At 41.6% G+C, this 19,465-nt stretch overlaps 1 protein-coding gene across 1 annotated transcript; it reads right to left on the bottom strand.

Moving 5' to 3' along the window:
* Positions 1-1,310: 1,310 nt before the first annotated feature.
* On the bottom strand, positions 1,311-7,157 carry LOC307042579 (52 kDa repressor of the inhibitor of the protein kinase-like). The gene is made up of 4 exons (XM_079686545.1): positions 4,508-7,157; positions 4,311-4,418; positions 3,988-4,035; positions 1,311-3,756 (listed from the first exon to the last, which is right to left on the bottom strand). Exon 4 carries the CDS (start codon positions 2,708-2,710, stop codon positions 1,481-1,483), a length of 1,230 nt encoding a protein of 409 aa, XP_079542671.1. The 5' UTR covers positions 2,711-3,756; positions 3,988-4,035; positions 4,311-4,418; positions 4,508-7,157; the 3' UTR covers positions 1,311-1,480.
* Positions 7,158-19,465: the final 12,308 nt, after the last annotated feature.

The raw sequence follows: 19,465 nt of genomic DNA, 5'->3' as shown, positions 1-19,465 counted from the left end.
CTAGGACCTAGCTAGCTGATTCTCCGCTCAAGAAAAGGCTGAGGTGAGGTAAGGTTTTGTGATGATCCTGTTTGCCGTTAAGTTTTTCATTTGTCCAGCTTTAAGTGTAATTTTATGGATAACATTACTATTTCTTGCTCGTATGGTAATGCATAATTATAATATTTTGAAGTGTTTTTGTTACTACTTGGATAAGTTATGTTGCAGTTGTGTTCTTTTTTTATTATTATCTAGTGCTAGGCAGTCAGCGCTGTGTTGTTAGCTGTCAAAGACCTCTGTGCAGACTTATTTGACCACCGGCGATCGCAGACGGAAGTTCAAAGTTTGCTGCTCGTTTATATCGCCCAATTTTCAAAACGCGATCAAAATACTTGGGTAAGAATAAGAGAGACAAATAGTCTACTATATAGATGTAAAAATATGTTTGTTTGTTTTTTTGCTTTACAATTAATTAGAAAAGGGCAGGACAATTGAGAGAAAGAATGTAAGGATTTTACATAGGTTCAGGTGATTGTAATTACATTTTCACTTATTTAATAGTAAGAAGACCTAATTCTTAATTTCTTTTTTGTGTTCCATATTTTTTAAAGTATTGCAGAGCCAACAGCATGTAATGCAGATGGAATATTTGAGGCCATTATGGAAAAGTGTGCAGACAACAACATTGATCTGAGTGGCTGCTTGACAGCAACAGCAGCTGATGGTGCAGCAGACAAATGGTGTCCTCACCAAACTACAGGGACATGTGCCGTCAGGGCCGGGCCTAGACTTTTGGGGGCCCTAAGCAAGATTTTGTTTGGGGGCCCCCCTCACTCTAGCGCGTTCTCACTACACACAACACGGAACCAACTTTTGTCTTATGATGTTAGTATGAGCACACATATTGTACAAATAAGCATGTAAACACTAAAGTGGGACCTGAGAAGAGCAGCACAGTCTTTAAATTGACTACAAATAACTACCTAGGCTATAACTAATGACTATATAAACTCAGTGAACAGAAATATAGAAACTCCTCAGTCCTCAGTGACATATGTTTTGTTGTTGTGGCTCTGAGTCTGTACTCCAGCACATTAGATTTGAAATGAAACAAGGACTATGAGGTTAAAGTGCATACTGTGACCAAGTATTAAATATGACTACTTTGTTGAAGTGTATGTTAATTTGTCCAATATTACATTTGATCCCCCATTTTAGGGGATCAAAAGTACTCTGACAAATGAACATAAACTTGAATAAAGTAGTCATATCAGATAGCACTGATGAACTGACAGTACAGAATAAAAAGACTGACAAAGTGACCATCACTGTTCAAAGATAGATATTTTTAATAAAAAACACTCAACACTAAATAGAATATATAAATAGATCCAAAAATACCTTTAAAGGATTAAATAATATGTGCAAAACAAACTGCTTAACAATGAAATGAAATGTAAAAAAACAAATGCAAATACAAATGTTCCTCTCGTACGTACAGTCAGAATTGTTCTCTTCTTGCTTTCCTGGAGGCAAAGTCATTGATGACCTGATCATAGGAGATCTGGCTGCCAATCTGGTGGTTTATGCTGATTATTGCCATTCCACTCAGGCGATCCTGGGCCATGGAGGACCTCAAGTATGTTTTTATCAGTTTGAGCTTCGAGAAGCATCTCTCTGCGGACGCCACTGTCACTGGAAGGGTACAGGCTATTCTCAGCGCTATCCAAAGATTTGGATAGATCTCACACAGCTCGTTTTCATTTAAGAAGGTGAGCATCTCCAATGTGGTCATATCTTCTTTGGGAAGCTCTGGAAGGCTTTGCATCTCCATGGCTAGCTCTCTCCAGTCAACGTCTGCCTCTTCGCCACAGGTCAATGTTTTTCCCAGCAGGGCACATTGGTCTGTAAGTGACTCATCATCCAGATTATGGAAGTTGTGAAGCACTCCAAACTTGTCTCTTACTTCCCCCAGGGACTTGAATCTGTCCTCCAAAGACTGGATGCCACAGTCCACCACAACATTAAAGAATCCTGTTTCCAGTCTCGTCATGGCATCAGCCACTGCCTCGTCAGCTGCCTCGTAGGCAAAATGCCTCTTTTTGCTCCGCAGCCTCTTTTCTTTCAGCACTGCCTCAACATTCATATTTCCACAGAGCTCTTTTGCTGTGGCCTGAGCATCTGTGAACCCAGTGGCCCTGTAGGTTACCAGCGATGCTTTGGTTTTGTCTAAGAGACTGACCGCAACATCCAGCTGCATGTTGACAGACTGAAGGAGCTTGCTAACTGTATTGATCTTTGACAGAATATCATACCAGACAACAGTGCAGATTTGGAATCTAAATGATCCAATTTCTTCTGCCAGGGATTGGGCCTCAATTCTGACCATGAGATCATTTGCGTTTTCCCTCACCTCTAGCAAAGCCTCCCTGACCTTATCCGTTTGGTAGCGCAACGGCTCGATGCTATTCACTCTGCTCTCCCACCGCGTCTCACTCCAGGACTTGAGAGTGATGTCCACATGTTTTTTCAGGATGGTCCACCTCTGGGGAGAACCTGAAAACAAGGTGTACAGCTTCTGAACATTACCAAAGAAGCAAGTAGCATCTATTGATCCTTTGGCTGAATCCGCCACCATCAAATTCAGTGTGTGGGCTGCACAAGGAACATACAGAGCTCGAGGATTCTTCTCCAACAGCCTGGCCTGCACCCCTTTATTTCTGCCCTTCATGTTTGCACCATTGTCATAGGATTGTCCTCTGCAGTCCTCAAAGGGGATCTTCAGCTCCTCCAGCCTGTTCAAAATGAGTGTAGACAAACCAAGCCCTGTGGATGCAGGGGCTATGATCTACCCCAGAAAGTGCTCCCTGATCTCAGTCCTTTTCTTCACACTCACTGTTCGAATCACAACAGTCATCTGCTCCTGGTGGCTGACGTCTGGGGTGCAATCCAAAATGATGGCAAAATACTTGGACTCTTTGATTTCAGCCACCATTGCTGCAAGTATTGTGTCACTGATACAGGACATGAGTTCATTTTGGATTGTTTTACCCAAGTATGTAGTGTAATTTCCTCCACTGTCAATGCGTCTGATGTGTTCTTTCAGAACAGGGTCAAACTTGGCAATTAGCTCAACTTCTTTGAGGAAATTCCCGTTGTTGTGGTTATGCAGGGTGTCAACAGTCCCTCTAAGTCCCAGGTTCCTCTCTGCTAGAGATTGGATGATGGAAACCAACCGAATGAGCACCTCTCTCCACCTCTTCTTCTCTGCCTCCAGGAGGTACAACTCTGTTTTGTCTATTGTCTTCCCTTTTCTAAGACGGAGCTCTAGTTCCTTCCAAGTCAACACACTTTTCACATGATCTGGGCTGTTGTCGTGTAGCTTCAGTAATGCGCCAATATTCACCCAGTCCTGTTGTCCCTCTGTTATGAGCTTTAATGATTTCTTGGAAAACAACTTGCAGCAAAAGCAGTAGACTGAATCATTGTTCTTGGAGTATATTAACCAGCTTCGCTTAACTTTCTCACCATTTACAAGTGTTCTAAACATGTAATGATAATGAACGCTTCTGTTGTTTGGTGTTTTCGGGAATACAAAATCTCTGTCCACCTGTACTGGCCCCCTAATCACCAGATCTGTACGTACGTGATCGTTAAGTACTGATGGCCACCCAGTTGGATCCATTGGTGAACCAGAGAGAAAAGGAGTAGAAGTTACAGAGGTAGGTGTAGTAGGCGTAATGGTACTGCTCTCAACTTCAATGGGTACAGAAATACCTATAGGGAAATTAATTTTAAAAAATAAGTTTTTGTTACTTGACATGTTTACAAGTTGATGTTCCTGGCAATGAACAACACAGTTGAATGATTGAACACAATAGTAATAATAATATTCATAATAATAATAATAATAATAATAATAATAATACCATGATTGATTGGACATATAGTGCTTTGCTTTTCTTGACAAACAAAGTTAAGGTCTCTTTGATGTAGGCCTAAACTTACCAGCATTGTCAGAGGTGGTTTCTTCAGTGATGGAAGTTGATGGAACTGCTATGGAATAAAGAAGTATATCATTGTTTAATATATGACTATAGGACTGTCTCTAGATCAGCTGTCTTTTCACCACTATGGCGCTGCTTTTGAGATAGCTCCAAAGTGCTGATCCAGAATCAGTCCTTAAAAACAGGTATCATCAAACTCCTGCCCCTTGCATGACAGATATTTATTATAAGCAATGAACAGCGAGCTTGCTCAATAGAACTTCGACAAATGGCAATTGTAGCTAGCTCTATGGGCTTAATCTATACACTTAACACATCATTTACCAGCATTGTCTGAGGCGGTTTCTTGGATGACATCGGAGTCACTGGTGCCAACAGCTGACCTTGTGGTTTCACATTCACCAACAGCAGCAGTGGAGGTTGATTGACCTGCTATGGAATAAAGAAATATATGATTCGTAATGTAATGACTTAATATTCCAAATTCAGAAAGCTCTCACTTTGGGCCCATTTGAACTCACCAACAGTGTCCTCAGTGGACGTTGTGGTGTGTGCTGGCACCTGCTGTGGGCTTCCAAAGTACTTCAGAAGTGCTCCTGAGGAGAGTATGTTACAGAGTTAAGCTTTATGGAAACAGACTTGAAATGGAACATCAAATGGAACATACTAGCTTTATATAGCTAATTCAATATTCAGCCAATGAATACTTGCATTTACATGAACTTAGAACCCACACAATGATGTTTGGATAGTTCGATAGATAGATAGATAGATAGATAGATAGATAGATAGATAGATAGATAGATAGATAGATAGATAGATAGTACTTTATTAATCCCAGGGGAAATTGGTTTACTTGGTCAAAATATGAAACAAGCACATATACCTAGCTAACATTAGCTACGAGTGTGACTTGCTGCCTGAGCTAAACTTTTCTAAAGTAAATTAATCAGTAACGTTAATAGCATCGCATTATTCTACAGAAAGGCTGAGATAATAATGATAACTTAGCTAGTTAGCTAGCTGTAACGTTAGCTAGAAAGTAAGTAGTAGTAGTAAGTAAGTTAGAATACTCCCAAATCCAAGTTATCCAACTATTGTTAGTGGGACACAGGACAGGAGACAGAGCCATAATATGAAGTTACATACCTTTATTGTCTTGCCTTTTTTCTTCATTATGTTTTCTATTTTTTCGTTTTTGATCACCAGAGGCGTATGTCCTTTTTTTGCCAGACATCATGCAAACTGAAGGCACCACAGTTGAGCGCTCAGCTTTGCCTGCCTGCTCGCTCAAGTTGTCACAGCGTTACAAATGTGCCACAAAACCAACCAATCGGAGAACTCGAGAAGGTCAATTCTGATTGGCTGGTCGTCTCCAATCATATCTTCTATCTGAGATAGATGAGAGTAACACCTACGCCACGACGATTGTTTTTGTACTCCAAATATTAAGCAAAATATGTCACATTATATAATGACTGTTACAGAGTCATCATTTTGAGAAAAAGGCCTTCAAAGTTTCCTCTTCTCTGGATCGATCTGATTGATTATTAGCGGAGCAAATTATCAAAATAGTACGGAGGGAAGATATTTTCGTTTGGATTACTGGTCTGGGGGAAGCCCGCGAGTGTGTGTGTGTGTGTGTGTGTGTGTGTGTGTGTGTGTGTGTGTGTGTGTGTGTGTGTGTGTGTGTGTGTGTGTGTTTGTGTATTTTTGCATTTGTGTGTATTGTGGGAAAACACTCGAGAAACACCGGCTGTTGTTATGCCTGCTGTGACGTCAAGTTACTCCGTTCTCCGCTTTTAATTATGCCGTTACAAGCTTCAAAGTTGTATTTATCATCTAAATTTGCCGAAACAAGTTTAATATTCTGAAAGCCAATACTTTGTTTATTTGAAATCAGATGAAAACAAACTGTAACGGACCCTGCCGTGTTATCTATGATTACTATACACCTTACATTCATCATTTCAGCGGAGGGAGGGGAAGCGGCGCTGCGGAACAGCAGAGTGGCGAGTGAGAGCTGTCATCCTCCCTTTACAAGCTTCAAATGCCTGTAGCTAATGAGATTGAATCAGTGTTCGAATTACCCATTTGCTTTCGGGGGAGCCCTATTTATTTATTTTATTGCTAATCATATAGGCAGACCTGAAAGATCTATATGTTTCCTGCATTAGGTCAACATTGATCGCCAATAGCTTGTTTGGTAGGACATCTTTTTTTCTCCTCTCCGAAATCTCGATCGCTTTTTCGTTTGCCTGGCCCTTATGGTGATTATAAATCTTTTTCCGCAGGTTATTCTTTTAATCACTGCTGACTTTTCCCTGAATCCTTTCTTGTGAAAGGTGCACTCCGGTGGATTTTTCTGCGAGCGGCAGAGAGATCAATATACTTTTTGCCTCTTTGCAAATCTCATATCCACATTCATCAGAAAAGATGGAGTGAGTGGAATGAAAAGCCATGGATAGCTTTCATTCCACTCACTCCATCTTTTCTGTGTCCAGTTAAAAGGCAGGTCATGGGCATCGTCAGGTTTGCTAGTGCAGGTGGCGCCGGCGGCTGTGGCCGTTGTTGAAGCCTCTTCAGGCTCCGCATCGGCAAGCCTCTCCCTCGGTGTGGAGCTGTCAAACGCGACCCTAACGCCGCTTACAGCCGGCTAGCTAAAAGTTGTTCCGTTCACGTTGTCATTTTTAGAATCCTTCGCTTCTTTGCTTGTGAATCCAAAAGCTGCGAGGCTTGGCTGATTTCGTTTCGCCATATTTTTTATGAACATTTCAAATACGCCGCCGGCATCGCCGCCGTAACCATAGCAACGTAAGTAGCGTAAAGAATGCAGCGCCGCCACGTACAGATGGCAACACCCAGAAATATTCACAAATATAAAACAAATATTCAGAAACTGTAATGAACAATGACTATTATTTATTTCAAGAACTTTTATTTACAGAAACTCAACATTTCTAATCTGTGTGACACAAATATGCAGCTCCCCCTATTTATCTCAAAGTCGGCCTTCAGGGGAGCTCCCTCCCTCTTCGGGGGAGCCAAGCTCCCCCTTGGCTCCCCCCCATTTCGAACACTGGATTGAATATAACAATCAAAAATAACAAAATATACACAGCTAGATCAGATCGCGTTTTAGATGCGACTTTAGAGTAGAGCAACGGTGTACTGAGATAAAAAAAAAATAAAATAAAATAATTTTTTTTTTTGCTAGGGGGCCCCTCAGTGGCTGCGGGGCCCTAAGCGGCCGCTTATGTCGCTTAATGGGTTGGGCCGGCCCTGTGTGCCGTGGATGCTTAAAGTACATTGCATTGCCCACAGACTAGAGCTATGTCTGAAGGATGCCTTCAAGGGCACATACTTTGAACAGGTAGGAGGAGTAATTCTTCTATAAAATATGAAAATAGAATTTGTAATACAATGTCTGATTAATGCCTTAATAATGCCTATTTAATTCTGTATTTTCAGTTTTTCTTTGAACAAGATTGATGACCTGCTCATGAAGATTTACTCTCTCTACCGTCGTTCTCCCAAAAAATGGAGGGAGTTGAAGGCCATTGGAGAGGAACTGGAGGAGCACGTCATTAAACCAGCTCGCTCCGTGGGGACCAGGTGGATAGATCACAGGAGGAGGGCTGTTTCCTGTCTTACGACAAAAAACTACAGAAGCATTGTTACCCACCTCCAGGAAAGACAGGATGAGGCATCACCAGACAAAGAAAAGATCAGGGCAGTGTTAAGGCAGTTGACCTCACCAAAGTTTATTCTTCACATGGCACTGTATCAGGATCTTCTATCTGACCTGGCTGAACTCTCACTGAATTTCCAAGGTGATCAACTGCCCTTGTCGTGTGTGCGTAGCAGGATCCTTGCTGTACAGGCTGCGCTACGCAAACAAACAGAGAAGCCAGGCCCCTATGTCCGTTCAGTGCTTGAGTCCTTCACAACCACCAGTGAGGAATTTGCATACAATGATATTAACATCAGAAAGTCCAATGTTTCTGCTGAAGCCTTCCTTCTGTCAAGGAAAAACATAGTTGACAACATCATTGCGGCCATTGGTGAGAGATTCTCTACTTTCTCCACCGACCCTGTACTCCTGGCTGTCTAAATATTCGATCCCATCAATTTCCCAACAGAACCAAATTTCTTAGAGGAGTTTGGGGAGAAGGAAATCCATCATTTGTGTAAACACTTCGAGCCCCTCCAGACCAAAAATGGCTGCAATGTGCCTGAGGTAGACAAAGAATGGTTCAGAGCCAAACACGACATTGTGCGTCACCATAGTAGGGAAACTTTCCTCCCATTATGGTCCAGATTCTTGTTGGAGAAGGGAAGAATGTACCCCAATCTGCTGCACCTAATACAAATAGTCCTAGTTTTTCCTGTCTCTACCTCTCAAGTTGAACGGCAGTTCTCAGTAATGAAGAGAATGCAGGGCGATTGGCGTTTAAGCCTGCACACTTCAACAATTGAAGATCTACTCCTCATCAAATCCCAGGGTTGTGCTCCTGCTGAATATCAAAGTGATGAAGCTGTGGCAAGATGGTGGGCAGCTGGCATCAACAAAAGGAGACCCAATATTCATCCCTATGGTCAAAGGAACCCCAAAAGTCCAAATCTCCCTGACTCGTCATCATCTCCATCTTCAAGTGACTCAGAATAAGGACGCACCTTGACGTAGGCCCACTACCACAGTCTCACAGTGAGCCAAACATGTCCGTGCTATAAGAATCCTTTGTAGTTTTCATAAAGAATTTGTTTAATTGCAATTTGGTGTCCATTGAATGCTTAATACATATATATAAAAGTATTGTAAATGCATATACAATCGTAGTCACTTCATATCGTATGTTAAATCATTGTTTTAATTTATGGCCTTGGTGCCCTTGCTTTTGGCCTTTGTGCCCTTAAAAAATTGACAACTCAAAAGGCCAAGTGGCCTTGCCCCTAAAATGACGAAATTCCAGGCCTGGTAGGAATACTCTGTTACAGTAAAAGTCCTGCATTCAAAATGTTCCTCAAGTAAAAGTAGAAAAGTATTATTATTATCAAAATATAGTGAAAGTAGCGACAGTAAAAGTAGCCATTGTGCAGATTGGTCCATTTCAGAATAATATATATGATATGTTTTATAATGATTGATCATGAAAGTGTTCTCAAAGCTGGTAAAGGTGCAGCTAGTTTGAATGACTTTGTATTCTGCAGGGTAGCTTGTGGATTTACTCCAGGTGGAACTAAAGTCTGATTTAACACTTGATTATATTTCACATCATTCATCCATTCAAAAATGTATTGTATATTATATAACAGCTGCACATCACAGACCGGAGTCTCTGCTACTGTGGACCACGAAGGAGGCGATCATCATCCCCATCCCCAAAGACCCTGCATGGCATGGAAATCTCCTCCTCCTGGAACAATTCTACACCCAGCATATGCTCCCTGTGTTGGCCAGTAGAGAGGAGGACATTTAAATAAACATACTCTTAACACCCTCGGACTCTGCGTTGTGTTTCGTATGTGTGATGGGGTGTTACGCAGAGGGGAGGAAAACAGGACACAGCAGATTGGGATTGTGGTGGAGATGCTGAGCAGTTATTTAATTGTTGCATGTAATTATTATTATACTGCGTGCTTCTTAGTTATTCCATCTTTTGCTGTAACATGGATCTGTATGTAACTCTATATTTACTTGTTATCTACCACACTTCCTTCTACATCATACACCATCATTATACATGATATAGGATATATATATTTGTATACATATCTGTAAATTGTATAATTTTATTTTTCGTATTTGGGATTTCTCTTTTGTCCACTCAAATACACTTGGCCCTTTCTCTTTTCCATGTGGAAAATGGCAGCTGCATATTCTGCTTCTCTCGTCTGGCCCCCTGTCTGCTCATCTACAATGAGACAATTATATAATTAATTACTAATAATCATTTAAACCTGTTATTACCAATATTTCACAAATTCTTCATGTCAACTTAAGAGCACAGCTGTATGTTGAGTGTCAGCTTGGCTTGGTTCATCTTACTGGGGGGCAGCTACATGGATGTCGGTGCAGTCCACAATAATTTTGCAGTTGAAGGCAGAATGAATTATTGACTCAGAATGAAGCACAACTTCGTGTCATACAATACATTGACTTTATTTGTAATTGTGTAAAAAAATATGAGCATTGATGAGCAAGCAGGACCTGCAGGAACAGAGAACGGTGATGGATGGAGCTGGGAAGAGAGAAGAATAAAGAAAACAGATCAACTTTATTATCGGATATTAAAAATTCAATTTCAAAACAAGTTGCCGCTCCTACAGTTTTCTAGTATGTAAAGATGATTTCACATGACCTATGCAAAATATCACACTCAATACATGTGTGTCTCTGGGGGGTGCATTGTGCCTTTGATGTATATAAATAATATACCATAACCAAATACTATTACATACAGTGGAAATCAGGTTGCCAGAGCAGGTCAGTGTGCATGTTCCTCAGGGTCTCAGCAGTTACAGGTGAGGTCAAGAAAATAAAAGAGAAAAAGGTCAGTAACAACACTTTAAAGTAACAACACTGAATAATTATCTCTTTTAATAATTTTCTCTCAGTGATCACTCAACTGAAGTCTTTCCAACAAACAGATGGACTCACTCTCACTATCATCACAATGAAACACGTCCAGAAGAATGTCATGCAAAGCTCCCTGCCTTCCTTCCTTCCTTCGACTCTCCCTGAACTGCCTGATCTTTTAATGTTCAATGTTAACCATTTGTGCAGATAGCATTAAGTAGAAAATATGCTAATGTGGCGTTAGCCTACCTCCCGCCCCCTTAGCACCTGGTGGAGGGGGCGATAGGCTACTCTTCAAATGTATCACAAAATACTTACCATCATGACTACTCTTACTCTTTAACATTTTGGTTTACTTCATGTTAAGGCTAATACAAATGACAAGGCTAAGTAATGTAATGTAATGCTAACTAACATGCTCGCTACTAGCTAGGTAGCTAACTTGACTCTTTTCCATGCAAAACATGTATATTACCTGATATGTTTGGTCCAACGACTCCTGGTCCTTTCATAAGGCGGGAAGCGATAGAACGAGCAAGTGGTATGATCACTTTTGTGATTACAACCTGGTACAAAGCACACAGGCATCTTGTAAAAGTGAATTTATTGGAGCAATCTCTTATATTTATTGGAGGGAATAAATCAGTCTTCTTATTCCTCTTTGGAATACAGGCTGCTGTTGAGCAGTGTGGCAGGTTGCTGCGGTGGGTTTAACAACAAACAACCGTGACTAATAGCAGTGTTAGTTAAATCATCACGTATTTGCGTGTGTGAGCTAATGGATACTTGCTATGAGCTAAGGGAATTTACAGTACTGTACCTGTGCTGTTTGCATTTCTGTCTAATAAAATATTCAATCAATCAAACAGTAACATGTAGCTATCTTTTGAGACTGGATCATTCATTCCTTAACTGTATACTTCGATTTCTGTCTGATGTTTGTCTGTTAGTTTGAAAGTCTGAAAGCTGTCAGGTAGACTCTTGGCTTTTGTCACATTTTCTTAACATTTTCTTAATAGATTGTAAAGTTCAATGACCACATCTGAAAAACAACCCGTTTCAGCTACATTACTTTACCACATTGTGTTATTTTTAGGTTTCCTAAACTTCTCCCATACAACGGACCTGACGAGCGTGACAAACTGAGTGAGGAGTTTCTGGACTACCAGTCCATGGACATTGCAATGCCCGAAGACCCAGCCACGTTCGACATTGAGAGCTTTTGGGGGAACATGGCATCAATGAAGAATAAGGTAAGAATTATTCTGCACCCTTTGAAATACAATATACACAAATACTTGAGAGTAATTAGGCTTCCTATGTACATTTTTCAAAGGTGACCGGTATGAGCAGATTTGGGAGGCTCTCTCGTATTGCCAAGTTGGTGTTGGTACTTCCACATTCAAATGCTGAACGAGTGTTCTCTGTGGTGGGACTGAACAAAACCAAAACCCGAAACAGTTTGGCTCTTGATGGAACTCTATCATCCATCATGACTGTGAAGATGGCAAACCTTGAGCCACAGTGTTTCAAATGGGAGCCCCCTCCCTCTGTCATCAAGGCATCAAAATCTGCCACAAACACCTACAACATGAGACATGTCATGTAAACCAAAACACACAAACAAAGACATGCACTTTTATTTTTGTATAATATATATTATATGTATATTATTCTGGTTCTAATTTTGTTACACTTAAAAAATAAATGCACTAAAGGAAAAGGCTGCTATTGTTTCTTAAAAGGCTGCTATGTTTTCTTTTATATTGACATTTTATAAATAAATGTATTTTATTCGTCAAACTTTTTCTTGTTACAATTGTTTTCATTTCTACTTGTGCTGGTCAATTATTAACACTATATAAGCATGAGGAGGCCGACAGTGCAGGGAGAGCAGCTGGCATGGGGGTGAAGACATCACAACAGTCTTAATGTTAATTTAAATTGAGATATTCCTCTAAATCGACGTTAAAAAAGGCCACATTTTTTTCGCCGCCGACCGAACGCATCTTCCCCCGAAAGTCTCACTCCTACTTTTTACTGAAACTTGGCAGCCCTGTATACTGATACAACTATGAACAAATGCAGTAAAACACTGTGGTCTCAGAACAAGGTTCTGAGTAAAAACCTGCTAGCGGGCTTTTGTGTGTCCAGTTTTCATGTTCCTGGTGTCAGCTGTGCACCTGTCCTGTCCCCCCCCCCCACACAAGGCGTGATTTTATGATTTAAAATGTGTTATTAACAAATGGGGGAAAGAAACCTTTGCAGTAGCAGCAGTGAAATCATATACAGCTAAATACATAACATCTTTAGTGATTAGACTGTTGGGTTTAAGGGTTTAAAACAGAATCAGATTAAAAAGTGCATTAGTTTTCTCCTTTGTTTCTCAAGCAGAGACAGTATATTACCCAGCAGAGTTTGGGTGACTACGGCCCAATCCCAAACCACTCCCTCGACCCTACCCCTCCGTGACGGAGTGAACTCCGTCTGTAGCCAAACTCGCAGCTCAACGAGGCCCCCTCCTGTCAGGTGGAGGGAGTAAATACAGCGGCAAGCTTTGGGACGGCCTCCCCTCTCTCCGGCAGAAACAGGAAATGCCGTAACTGTATGTAACAACGGTTTCAAATCAGCATCTCTTTGACAACAAATGTAAATTAATAACTCAAATAAAACTCCAAACATCTTTAATTGTCTTTCTTTTTTGTAAAGCTCTTTTAGTTTTAAACCTGATCTTTATAAGCTTCTTAGTTTTTGCAACAGTCTGTAAACATACACAACTTTTATAATAAAATGCACACATTTACCTTTTTCTAGACTAAACACAGGTATGATCCTAAGTTAAAACATATTAGGTTATCATGAGGTTGTTAACATCGCAATTTATCAGTGGATGTTTGCTGGAACTACTTGTTAACAGCGTGTTTCCTGACGGACACACACAGCGTGACACCGGTCAGGTAGAGACCGGTCTCAAGTCAGCACCGCTGCAGACTCGGGTTGCGGTCGGATAGTTTAAAAATCAGCTCCTAAGTTCTAACCCTATCTCCTATCCCTTGACCTCTGAGTGAAATGTCACGGGGTTAAGGGATAGTGGATAGGAGAATTCAAAAGGACTTAGGAGAAGAGACTGCGGTACTTTAGAGAATCCTAATGCACTTTCACTATCCGACGTGTTTATGATGCTCCAGCGGACGTCATTGTGTGCGTCTGCTGCTGTGGTGAAACTATGGAAACTACAGTGTTCTATACAACAGACTACATGGATGTTTATTAAGAACGAGGGACTACTGTAAACTCATCTAGAGACTCTGCACCGTGCTCTGATGCTGTTGTTTTATGCTTTATGAACGTGGACAACAGAGAAACATATTATACATGACCAAAGTTGTAATTGAAATAAAAAAGGAAAGTTAAATGTATGCTCGTCACCCTCTCCCTCCGGTCCACATTAATACAAATGATCCCAATACGTATGATTGTATGAAAATATCTTAAAATAAATACAAATGTATTTATTATAAACGTTCGTCCTTAACATCTATCACTGTGTATATCACCATTCAAACATCTTTTAAAAGTTGAACAAACCCCACACAGCTCAGTGAAATGATGACTTTATTTGATCATTTCAGTAAAAACTAACGTTCATATTTCTCTTTTTGATTATAATACTGATGAACGTTCAAAACAAAGCACTTTGGCAACTTACCACATACGTTTTAAAATGCTTAATAAGCACCGTAACTTTCATGATATAACTTCTCCATAATCGTTTGTTTTCGTGAACGGCCGACTGTTGTGTGACGGCAAATGCTGCGGCTGCAAGGCATTGTGGGGCAGCATTTTCTCCTCTCCTTTCAGTTAGGTAGGTCCAGTGGTTCCTAAGCTAAAGGAGGTTATAAAGGAAGTTTGAAACCTCCTTTCCTATCATTCTAGAGAATTCGAACGGCACTTATCATGGCTGCCACTGAGGGACTTCCGGGTCATTTCACTCCGTTAGGAAGGTTCCTAAGCTAAATGGACTATTCGACTTCAGCCCCACTGTTTGAGGGCTTGATAGCCCACTCCCCCGCCACACTCGTTGGTTTGGAACAGCCCTTAATATGGCGGACCCTCCGCGTGAACGCGCAAACGGCGGGGTAGGGTGTAGGGGTAGGGTGTAGGGGGCGGTTTGGGAACGGGCCTAAGAAGCAGGATTTTCGTTTAGCAAGATAACTTCTGGGATTTCCGGTACTACGAAGCTGGTTCCATTTTTAGCGGGCTAGATCTCCATGGTGATTTATCCTGGAACCTAGTCTGTGCTCCGAAGCAGGATAGGTTCCAGGATAAGAGATCAACTCAGCGAAAGCACCACGCCTGCTGACCAATCAGAGCTCAGTGTGCGGAGGAAATACAGTTTAAACTGCCGTTGCAGGAAGGACGGCCGGCCAAAATCACAGACTGTGTGAAAGTGAAAATGAATAGAACATCACCTCCCATCCTCAGAGCAATCTGACTATTATAACATTAGCGTGAAGAAAGCTTACTTAAATATCTGCCACAACATAACGGATCAGAGTAACATTAAGTACAGTCCGCGGCATATCACATCATATTGTATCATATATTTCCTTATCTGAGTCACCTGAGCCGTATCTGGCCGTGCAACACTTACGGCCCGTCCACACACAGGCATGAAAAAAATCTTTCAAAACTTCGCCCATTCACTTGAATGGGGTATCGTAGAAGATTTTTAATCTTCGCCGAACTGCATTGTGGGGAGCGGAGCAGAGTCCTGCATCTGGTCGGGTATCCGCGGGTACCCGACGGGTGACCCGCAAAAAAGGTGATTTGCGGGTGGTATTTTTTCAAACGCTTTTTTCCGGGTTCGGTTCTGGGTAAAACAAAGATGATGCGGGTCGGGTTGCGGGTGTTGCATAATAAATATATTTAAATAATAATAATTTAGTTTAATGTTTAAATCCTCAGACCTCTCCCCCGCGGGACCGAGCATAATCATAACCTCTGCAGCGCATCTATCTGCTGCTGAGCGCGCCACATTCTGAAAGGCTGAGGTGAAGCTCTCTAGCGGAGAATACAGCATTTTCAATAACTCTTCCTCAAGAGCGAAATCCAACGTCTGGGAGGCTTTTGGTGTCATCCTAGATGGAGAAAATAACCAACATCCCACGCTTTTTGAGCCAAATATGCAACTGCGTGTGTTAATAATTACACGTTTTCACTGCTCATATATATGCGGGTTCGGGTCGGGTTGCGGATCTTGTGCCGGCGGGTCGGGTCGGGTTGCGGAAATAATTGGCAATATGTGCGGGTAGCGGGGCGGGTTCGGTATTGCACGTCGCGGGTGCGGGGCGGGAGCGGGTCTTGAAAATCAGACCCGTGCAGGACTCTGGAGAGGAGCATGGCTTTGCATCGTGAGCATCAAAAGTTGAGCAATGTTCAACTTTTGATGCTCCCAATGCTTGCAAAGCTGGCAATATATCCAGAACTCCGCCGCCCGTCTACTCACCCACACCCGAATCCGTGAACACATTACACCCGTCCTCATCAAGCTCCACTGGCTCCCCATCCCCCAGAGAATTCAGTACAAGATAATAACCTGGCCCCATCCTACCTGACTGACCTCCTCCACAGACCCACTCGCTCCCTCCGCTCTGCCACTGCCAACCTCCTGTCCCTCCCCACCCGGACCAACCTCAAGTCTTGGGGCGACAGAGCCTTCTCCGTTGCTGCACCCACCCTCTGGAACTCACTACCCCAATCCATCAGAGATTCTTCCTCCCTCACAGCATTCAAAACATCACTCAAAACCCACCTGTTCAACACTGCATTCAACCACTGACCAGCCCCCTCCCCCCCTATTTTCTGTTTTGTTTATCTCTTTTTGTATTTCTTTGTCTTTTTTTTGTTGTCTTTTCTTAATTCTCTGTCAAAGCGTCTTTGAGTTTCATGAAAAGCGCTATAAAAGTCCCATGTGTATTATTATTATCAGCCAATCAAATCCGGTTTATGCAAATCCCGCCAGTGCAAGCTGGGAGAGCCAGACCGCAGTTAATTTCCTCATATTCCAAACGAGATATTGCGGTAGTAAATCACCCGGTTCTTTACGACCAGAACTATTTACCGGGATACAAACCGGAGGAACCAGGCATGGAGGGAGGTCTCAAAAAGCTTGCCTGAAGTCGGACAGCTCCGAGTCGGCTTCTTCTTCTTTGCCTTCTTCTACTTCTTCTCTCGGTTTTTTGGCGGATTGCAAACAACTTTAAGGCGTTGCGTTGCTCGCAAAAAATCGCCAAGCTTCAGACACGCCCAGCTCCAAGATTTTTCAAGATTTTTTTCATGCCTGTGTGTGGACGGGCCGTTACAGTGTCACATACTGTGTGCAGAAGTATTATTTTAAGCAACACATTAAGTTGACAAAACACTCGAGTCAATGTAATTAAAGTCAGATCCACTCGTGTCTTGGACGGGGCAGTGATATCATAAACCTGTTAATGTACGCATTCAAACACTTTTTCTTTTACCAGCTGTATTCACCTTGCAGGTGCAACTGTGTGGCTTTTATCCTGGATAAAGTGTTTAAGTCATGGATGTTTAAAGTTTAACTTCTTCATATTTGACTAATATTATAGTTGACTTTTCATTCAGGTAGTATGACGCTGCGCTATCAGTATGCTTCTCCATGTTTGTGATTGGTCGAATGCTCCAGATACCACCCCTTTCATGTGAACGCGCACCTAACTAGATAGGGCACGGCTGGCATGAGCGAACGAGTTGATCGCAGCGTTGTAGGACAGTTTAGCGAGAGCGGGTACAGTACGAATCTAGTTCAACCGTATGTTTTGAGTTATCCGGTTGACTTAATCCAAAACAAAGCCACTGTTCTATATGAACATTATGGGCAGTTTATACATTAAATAAATCAACGGTATAGTGGTGATATGCTCAAAGTGTATGGGATTAGTTTTGTATCATAAAGATAAAGCAACACTTTCTCAGAATAAGCAAACTGAGAGTTTAAAAGAAAAAAAAACTGAGTCAAGCAAAATAAAATAAATTTCAAAAATAAAACTATAAGTTGGAAAAAAATCTTTTTGTAATCATGTAAACTGTAAGTCTTTTTTCTTTGTTTTACATATATTTTTGTTTGCAGTTCTCTTTGCTCCTTTCTCAATGATCAGACTTTTGCTCTCGCTGCAGCTCTTCTCATTTATATGGCGTTATATTTGTGCCTCTATCCTGAGCACGCAATGAAACATGTTGAGCATAGAAAATGCGATTGAGCGCGCACTTGAACATTTTTGAGCACAGAGAAATATATTTTGTCTCATAAAACTCCTGCTCCGTGCGCAAGCAGAACGCTGCACGCGCTCGCTCGACCTCTCCACCCTGTGCGCGCTCAGCTTTGCCTGCGCTCTCTCAAGTTGTCATAGCGTTACAAATATGCCACAAAACCAACCAATCGGAGAACTCAAGAAGGTCAATTCTGATAGGCTGATCGTTTCCAATCATATCTTCTATCTGAGATGAGAGAGGGATTTTCGGTTGCCATCAGGCTGTTGACGTTCTTATTACACATCCATCATTGACATTTACAGGACTTGACAGACTTGAATAAAGAAAATAGTACGCCATAGTGTCAGGTGAGTTATACATTTCTAGTTTTCTGATATCACGTTATTGTTTGCAATGCCTGAGTTTGCTAGCCGGCAACATAGCTATAGGGGTAGTTTAAGCAAACGGCTAACAAACCGTAGCCTACATGTACATGAACCCTTCTGAGGTATTGATTACTTGCTGTAAGCATTAGAGGTGGCAGAATGACAAAACATGTTTCTCTCTCTATCACAATTTTGGGTTGACCAGAACCTGGACCAACTTCTGTTTCCTGTTCTACAATGGGCATAGAGCTTGCGTTAATTTTCAATCGGACAACTAAACAGATTAGGCTAGGACCGGATAAAGTTAGCAACACACGTTAACCATGAACAGCCTATTAATCCGTTCTCTTAATGTTATTCCGTCCAACGTTGTGGAATTAGAGAGAAAGGGCTTCTTAACGTGCTTTTATCCGGGGTGGAGGGAGTTCAATATTAGTTCAATATAACATTGGGGCGTGTGATTGTAGTGGGTGGAGGTGGTGAAATGAGGATATCCATTTTGGAGTTCAAACTAGTATAATATAGTTAACGTTACACAATAATAAGGAAGAGAGCTATTTTTGTGATACATTGCTATTGATATGGATTTAGAGTGCATATTTGAGACTTCTAAACAGTAAACAAAAACGTAACTTATAGGTGAGTGTTTTTAGCAGTCATATTATGTCCTTGTGATTCTGTTGATTATTACCTCTCTGTATTATGTTGCAGCTCAGCTGATTTTGGATTGATGGCAAAGGGAGAGGGACTTAAGTGAGAGTGAAAACACAAGGTAAGTTTCAAATAGGTCAGCAATTTCTCCTCCTATAGGTTGCTAGATGTATCTAACCCTTTCTCCTGTCTTTGTCTCCCTCTCTCAGCACAAGAACCCAAGGGGGATTCAATGGAGCCTGAAGACCTACAATGAGACCCTCACCCTGAGCCTGAGTCTCACCTCCCAGAGCTTTGCAAGCCTCTCCCTGTTCCTTATTTTGATTTAAAAGACATTAAGCTTCCCAATGGTCTGGTTTTCGTTTTGTGAAAAATACCTCACATATTTTGTTGCTTTTGTTGTTGTCTTTTGTGATAGTTAAATTGCTCCTGCTGACTTGAGCCAGCCATTCTTTCCTCCTCTCTGTGTCAGTGGGGAAGCCGTACATTCATACTCCTTTCTTTGAGTGATTGAAGCATCCCCAGTGTTAAATATGTTCGCTATTCTCGCGTCCAGGAGAGAAGCTTTAAAATGAGACTAAAAGGAG

This window comes from Notothenia rossii (assembly GCF_949606895.1).
Source record: "Notothenia rossii genome assembly, chromosome: 6".
Taxonomy (NCBI): domain Eukaryota; kingdom Metazoa; phylum Chordata; class Actinopteri; order Perciformes; family Nototheniidae; genus Notothenia; species Notothenia rossii.
Note: the sequence above shows the minus strand (reverse complement) of the source record. Positions and strands in the feature narration are given on the sequence as shown.